This window comes from Hyalella azteca, unplaced genomic scaffold (assembly GCF_000764305.2).
Source record: "Hyalella azteca isolate HAZT.00-mixed unplaced genomic scaffold, Hazt_2.0.2 contig14172, whole genome shotgun sequence".
NCBI classification, from domain to species: domain Eukaryota; kingdom Metazoa; phylum Arthropoda; class Malacostraca; order Amphipoda; family Hyalellidae; genus Hyalella; species Hyalella azteca.
Window position 1 is genome coordinate 5660 of NW_025944065.1, and position 6980 is coordinate 12639.

The 6980-nt window shown below is 37.3% G+C and overlaps 2 protein-coding genes across 3 annotated transcripts; both read left to right on the top strand.

Annotated features, from left to right (window-relative positions):
• Nucleotides 1-903: 903 nt before the first annotated feature.
• LOC108675560 lies at nt 904-5071 on the top strand. Of its 2 annotated transcripts, XM_018163583.2 has the most exons (5): nt 904-987; nt 1238-1327; nt 2056-2248; nt 3142-3346; nt 4444-5071. In XM_018163583.2, the coding sequence occupies exons 1-4, from the start codon at nt 978-980 to the stop codon at nt 3323-3325; spliced, it is 477 nt and encodes a 158-aa protein (XP_018019072.1). In that variant the 5' UTR covers nt 904-977; the 3' UTR covers nt 3326-3346; nt 4444-5071. The 2 variants fall into 2 exon arrangements, with proteins under 2 accessions (XP_018019072.1, XP_018019071.1); XM_018163582.2 differs by having other exon boundaries at nt 3142-5071.
• Nucleotides 5072-5487: 416 nt separating this feature from the next.
• LOC108675559 (coatomer subunit gamma-2-like) lies at nt 5488-6034 on the top strand. Its single transcript, XM_018163581.2, has 2 exons — nt 5488-5728; nt 5880-6034. The coding sequence occupies exons 1-2, from the start codon at nt 5488-5490 to the stop codon at nt 6017-6019; spliced, it is 381 nt and encodes a 126-aa protein (XP_018019070.1). The 3' UTR covers nt 6020-6034.
• The last annotated feature ends 946 nt before the right edge of the window (nt 6035-6980 follow it).

The window sequence follows — 6980 nt, forward strand, 5'->3', positions numbered from 1 at the left end:
GTTTCAATGCTGACAAGTGTAAAGTACTTCACCTCGGCAAGAACAATGAACAGCAAGCTTACAGCATGAGAAGACACGGTTGCAACGAGAGGGTTATGATTGAGAAGTCTTGCGTGGAAAAAGATCTTGGAGTTTGTGTTGACAAGGAGCTAAAATTATATAGGCATATTGAAACGCTAGTTAATACATCCAATAAACTGCTTCAGACGCTCCTACGAGTACATAGATATAGAAATGATGAAGTTGTTGTTCACCTCTGTCGTGCGCCCGAACTTAGAGTTTGGAAACGTTGTGTGGTCACCGAAACTTGAAAAGGACAAAAATTTAGTTGAGAGTGTTCAAAGACGTGCAACAAGGATAATTCCGGAATTAAAGGGCAAGTCTCATGAAGAAAAATTGAAGATTATGAAGCTTCCCAGTCTCCGTTTTCGTCGCCTGCGTGGTGACCTCATTGAAGTATTCAAGTATACTCAGGGTTTGTACAAGGTCCCAGAAGGATTACTAGAATTTGAAACAAGAACCAACACCAGGGGCCACAGCTATAAACTAAAAAAACTGCGGTGCAACTTATCCACGAGACAACATTTCTCCTCGCTTTGAGTCACCGACATGTGGAACAGCCTCCCTGAAGATATTGTTGACGCTCCGAGTATGACTAGACTAGACAAGGCGAGAACAGACTAGACAAGGCTATACAGGAGCATATGTTTAGTCTTAAAATGCCTCGTACCCTACGGAACAACTGATACCTAGAAGCGATTTTAAATCTACCGTCAGTTGAAAAGATTTCATCAAAAGGCCAGTCTAGTCAAGAAAAGTACAAGAATCGGCGGCAGGCCTATCCAGGCCTATTCTATAATGCCGAAGATACTATACTATACTATACAATTTCCTGTGTTTACAGTGGCCGCCTAGATACTGTGTACGGCTCTCCTGATCAAGTCCTGGCCTACTTACACAAGCGACATCGCGAGGCAATGCAGAGAGGTAGATTGTCTCCTAAGATTAATTTATATTTTAGCCGAATTATTTCTGATTCATTCTAATTGCTATAAATTATTGTTTTATCTGTTGAATTTTTAAAAATTAAATAAAGAGCGGTAACTGTTATGGATCACGAACTTGTTCAAATAAGTTGAATAAATAAATTATTTGAACATAAAAATTTAATATTTTTTGGCAACTTAACTCAGACTTAGTGTGAAAGATAGATTCACGGCTCCCAAACTCAAAACAGAGGAAACTAGAGCTGGGCCATGCAAGATCGGTGTACGTTTTGACAGCTACTACAACGTCTTGGCAGTTCAAGCTTTACCAAGGCAAATTGGTAAGTTTTGGAATATTTAACCATAAGTTGATGTTGATCCCTACGTTGTAACTGATGGAGAAAATAGCTGATTCTGAAGCCAGCAAGCGACCTTGCCGTTTCTTGGCAACGATGCGTGACGGTGGTGGAGGAATAGTAGCACAGATAATATTCCAATGCATTGCAGTATCATAATTTATTACTTTTTAAAGTCAATAACCACGCTACAGCACAAGTTTACATAATTTACTGAGAGCATAACTTAATGAAACAAACACGTCCCTGTCATCTCTATCAATTGGCCCGTTGAAGAGGTCGGAGGCTTTTATTAACCATCGTCACTGCGGAGACAATGAACAATGCAAACTGACTTAGACATATTGGCCTGGATGATCTGCATATTGAAAAGAAAGTTCGATTCGTTACCTAAACATTGCCACAGGCCATCATGCAATTTGCAGCCAACTAACGTTGCAGGATGTAAAAAAACAGCTATCAGGGTAGGCGTCTTCAATGTAAGTTTGAATCATTAGTAGTCTCGGTTAGAAGTCAATTTCTTTGCGCTGAATTTTTTCCTTTCATCAGTAATTGTTAGAAGCAATCGTCAAAATTCGCGTTGGGCGCGTCATTACCGTCAAAATTATGGATCTTTGATTGACTGATTATCACAAAGATTTTTAATACGGAATAGAAGGATGTATTAGCTGAGAAAATCTTTTTTGTTCATTCGTGCCCGGCCTGTTCTCCAGACGATGTTTATTGCGTACGAGGAACGTATCTCACCGTCAGTTCATCCTCAAAGGATGAAATAACTCCCGTCATCCCTGTCAGCTCATTTTTTCGGAGGAAAGGTTTTAGAGTCACCCGCTGGCACTTCCCAGACCTCTGCGATGAGGACTTGGACTGGATGATCGGCATCCTGCTCAAATTCAGGGATTCTTGGTGCGTATGAATAAATTCAATTTGAATTAATTAGGATTCTCATTCTTGCAGTTTCTGTTACTCTAGCACTTGCCATTCGAGCACTTAGAATTTGTCTTTTCCGAAATGAATTGATATGATGTTGAGAGACACTTTAACACGTTGACTACGATTGTTTCATCTTGTACTATTATTTCATTTTTTGTACTGTTTTTAAACAGGGTTGCCAGACGGTTATTTTTTCCGGACAAATTCCGTGATTTAGTTTTTCTAAATTGCGTTGGCCGGCTAAAATTTATGATAGGGGTACTTCCGAATTAAATTTTAAGTACTGGAAAAAGAAAATAAATGGAATTTTTATAGCGGAATCTACAAATAAACTTGTATATATTGGGTTATCGGCCTTTTTTCCCTTTTTGGCCTTTTTTATTCTCGGATTTGGCCGATTTTAGGCAACCTGAATTATGCACCACTTCGTCCTGGAGAAATACATTTCGTGGTACGCATATGTACCACTTCGGAGTAAACGTGTTAAATATTTCAAAAACAATTTTTTGACATAACGACATTATAAAAATTGCAATGTGTTAAGTTTCTTATATAATATCTTGTGAGGTGCCCGGCGCTTTCGGTATAGCCTCGAACTCCTTATATTTCCAATATATAGGAGGTAAAGGGGTATATAAAATTGGAGGCTATATAGGCCTCCAATTAAAGCTGGTGTAGCCAACTCGAATGATTCATTCAGTCATTGACTGAATGATTCATTCAGTCATTGACTGAATGATTCATTCAGTCAACACCACATTCAGTCGATACAATGTAAATGCATTGTAATGCAACTTTACGAAAATTCTGCCTCAGGTTTCCGGAAAAAAAGGATTATTACTTTGTTCTTTAAATGATTACCATAGCCTGCGTGTGGTCTTACCGAGAAATGGCCTCACCGCTACGGGCGCTCGTCGGCTGTTCGAGGAGCTCCCCCAAATCCGGGAGGTATACCACGACCCTGGCGCGGCGCTCCTGACGTCAGCTGGCAGTGCACCTGATCTCACCTTCATCGAGTTGTCAACGAACAACATCATTCAATGGCTGTAAAATGCTGCGGCGTGACAGTAGGTATGTCACGGCAGGAATCTAACACGGTATATATGATGCATTTGTTCAATGTTTACCTTGAGTATAGAAGGCTTGAAGGGAGGAATATTGAAGCAAGAATCGCAGGGTCTTTCCTAACGGAAGGTACCAGGCAGAAATGTGTTGAATCAACGCGAGTTATAGCAGTATTTACTGATGATTTCGAGCGTGAATTCCATATTTTTAGATTTCTTGTTGAAAAAACGTAGGTTAGCAATTTACTGTTTGTAAAATTGTATGATTATTTTAGAGAATGGTAAAAAAATTAAGAAAAGAAGCGCGTAAAATGGTGAGAAATTTACTTAATTTACTTACGTGAGGTTTACTTTAGTATAAATGAGTCCCATAAAATACGCATCATACTTCGAAGTACCAATAATATTTATAAAAAAAACCTCCAATATTCATGACAATTGATAATAATTGTGTATTTCTTTAAATAAACGTGTATTTGTAAATCTTAAATAAACGTACCATACGTATAAATACGTTTATAATATAAATAAACGTATTAAAAACGTATTTCTTAAATAAACGAAAACACTGGAAAAACAAGGTTGATGGAGGATAATCAACTAGGCTATTGAACTATTGGTATTTCTCAATATATGGCATCTATTTCTATTTTCTTTTTATTTGAAATAATAAAAAAAGACTTGAACTTCAAAGTGGAAGAATTTTTTCACTAGCATAGATGCTCAAGACGAGTTTTTTATGTATAAATATGATATTACTTAGATCCATGTTTATCTTTCGTTATTTAACTTTGAATGCATAATGAAGAACTTGTTAGTGTTCACAATTTTTGAACCAACATTAGTTGCCAAGTTTTCTCTAAAACTGTCACAAATGGAAAAAATACTTGTAATAAGTATAATGAATATATGAAAAAGTAAATTAATTGACTCGAAGGCTTACAAAACCCCCTAGAATGTCAGTATGCTAGACGTGACTTATAATGAAGTGAATGGAATCAATACAAAAGTAAAAACAAATAATGAAGGTCTTTCAAACGAAAATTTCAATATTTTTTAATGCTAAAAATTGTATTCTACTTATCGGGTTTTTTGTGCGGTTAGTGGACTGCAAATTCACGGGCAAGATAATTCGAGACCTGACCTGCTCTTCAAGACATTATCACTGGCGGCCATGCGGTGATATGCAGAGAAATTGTAAAAGAAATACTTTTCAAAATCATTTTAATCATACGGTTTATTGAATGTTACAGTGGCAGTCTATTGTGTTTTATATTTTTTTCTGTATAACGATCACACAACAGTGGTTTACGAACAAGGATTTGGTTGGTACAACAATATATTGTTATTCAATTATTACAGTAACTTGAGACGAATTTTAACAGTGATTGCATTTTATCCTGTTTAAGTGATATACCCTGGGATCACCTGCCCATTCGAATGAGACTCCACGAGTGATTAAATTAAAATAATGAACGGAATAAATATTCACGGTTAAGTTCAATTATTGAACACATCACGTCTTTTTCTATTCTATTAACCATGTCAGCGTTAGGACTCAAAATCGCGTCGCATCAAGGGTTTGTGAAGTGAAGAGTTTGTTGTCATTGACTTGAAGCGCCAGTCGAGTCGTTCCCTCGAAATCTTCGTATCCTTGCTACCAAAATACACGGTTGATTTACACGCCAGGTTGACCAAAACTGATTTTGAGGCAACCGTGCATTAGAATAGGTTCGACATTCTCTTTAGTTTAATATTTTTAACATTTGTAGTATATTAATATCTACAGAATAATAATTAGTGTAGTTAGGCAGAAGTTCTTCCTTTATACAGGTTTGATTGAAGACCAGAGCGTACTTTTTATTAACAACTTTCTTATTATTTTTTTCGATGAGCCGAACGAAATTTCTTGCAGGTGCTTGGAGATCAAAAAGCAGATTACCAAATGACATTTTACTGGAATGCGACGTTTCGAATATATCAATATTCATTATCAAGCAAGTGAACAGTTATTACAACGCTAAAAATTGAAATTTGGACATGACATAAGCTGTCTCTTATACACATCTAGATGTGTATAAGAGACAGGGTATAACTGACTAGTTTTTTGGAAAATGGTCGTTTCTTTTTGATACATCCTGTATGATCATGACTATTGACAGCTGTGCGATCAGACAAGTCTGTGGTCTTGACAAGTCTTCATTTGCGCAGTTCGACTGCACCAACACACTGAACGACCAACTGCTGGAGGACGTGAGCGTCGTGGTGGAGGAGGACGGCTCCAACTGGCAGATCCTGCAAACCCTTCCATGCGCCTCTCTGCCCTACTCCTGCCCCGGCACCTGCTACGTGCTCCTCGCCATCCCTGAGGACATTATGAGCACCACAGGTACGGCCTGCCATGCGCCTCACTCCTGCCTCGGCATCAGCTACGTACGTGTCAGGATCTCGACTGTAACTGTTACTATTTCTACTGTAGTCTTTACTTTGCCGCCTGAAGTTCCTAATAAAGTGTTTGCTAATTATTCTCGACTGCCCAGGCACCTTCACCGCGTGCCTGAAGTTCCAAGTGCGCGACTGCGACCCCATCACCGGCGAGCCCGAGACCGAGGATGGCTATGGCGACGACTACACGGTAAAGTTCCTTTATTTTGTCGCGGCATTCCGCTCTAACTTTTGACTACTTAGTTATAAAACCCTTTGGCAATTTTTATTATTACCTAATTTATTATAAATTGCAATAATAATAACTATCCATAAGCTAAGATTAGCCTATTCTGGCCTAATTACTATTCCTACGGGGACCATTTCGGTCACAGAAAAACTTAATTTTACACACATACGTACCTAAAATGTAAAATAAAAAACAATTTGCTCGTATTTCTTTTTTCAGAAAATAAAGAAAACAGCAAAAAGGGGGGTACTATAAAAAACTTATGACTTTTGCAAATCACATGCTGCTATGTCGAGACACATATCATTCGATTTGTAACTAANATTACATGTAAAGATAGATCCTTGTAATGCAAACATTCCAGAGTAACTCGGATGGAAAATATGTTCATGAATAAAGAAGTGTAATAACAATTACATGTAAAGATAGATCCTTGTAATGCAAACCTTCCAGAGTAACTCGCATGGAAAATATGTTCAAGAATAAAGAAGTGTAATAACAATTACCTGTAAAGATAGATCCTTGTAATCCAACCATTCCAGAGTAATTCGCATGGAATATATGTTCAAGAATAAAGAAGTGTAATAGCAATTACCTGTAAAGATAGATCCTTGTAATGCAAACATTCCAGAGTAACTCGCATGGAAAATATGTTCAAGAATAAAGAAGTGTAATTAAATTACATGTAAAGATAGATCCTTAATCCAACCATTCCAGAGTAACTCGGATGAAAAATATGTTCATGAATAAAGATGTGTAATAACAATTACATGTAAAGATAGATCCTTGTAATTCAAACATTCCAGAGTAACTCGGATGGAAAATATGTTCAAGAATAAAGAAGTGTAATTACAATTACATGTAAAGATAGATCCTTGTAATCCAACCATTCCAGAGTAACTCGGATGGAAAATATGTTCATGAATAAAGAAGTGTAATTACAATTACATGTAAAGATAGATCCTTG

Bases quoted from the DNA above. Each gene is read 5' to 3' on its own strand.
- LOC108675559 (XM_018163581.2), top strand. From the start codon at position 5,488: ATGACTATTGACAGCTGTGCGATCAGACAAGTCTGTGGTCTTGACAAG. The intron at 5,729-5,879 runs GTACGGCCTGCC...TCGACTGCCCAG, and splicing joins GGACATTATGAGCACCACAG to GCACCTTCACCGCGTGCCTG.
- LOC108675560 (XM_018163582.2), top strand. The intron at 1,328-2,055 runs GTAAGTTTTGGA...CCTGTTCTCCAG, and splicing joins AGCTTTACCAAGGCAAATTG to ACGATGTTTATTGCGTACGA. The intron at 2,249-3,141 runs GTGCGTATGAAT...TGATTACCATAG, and splicing joins CTCAAATTCAGGGATTCTTG to CCTGCGTGTGGTCTTACCGA.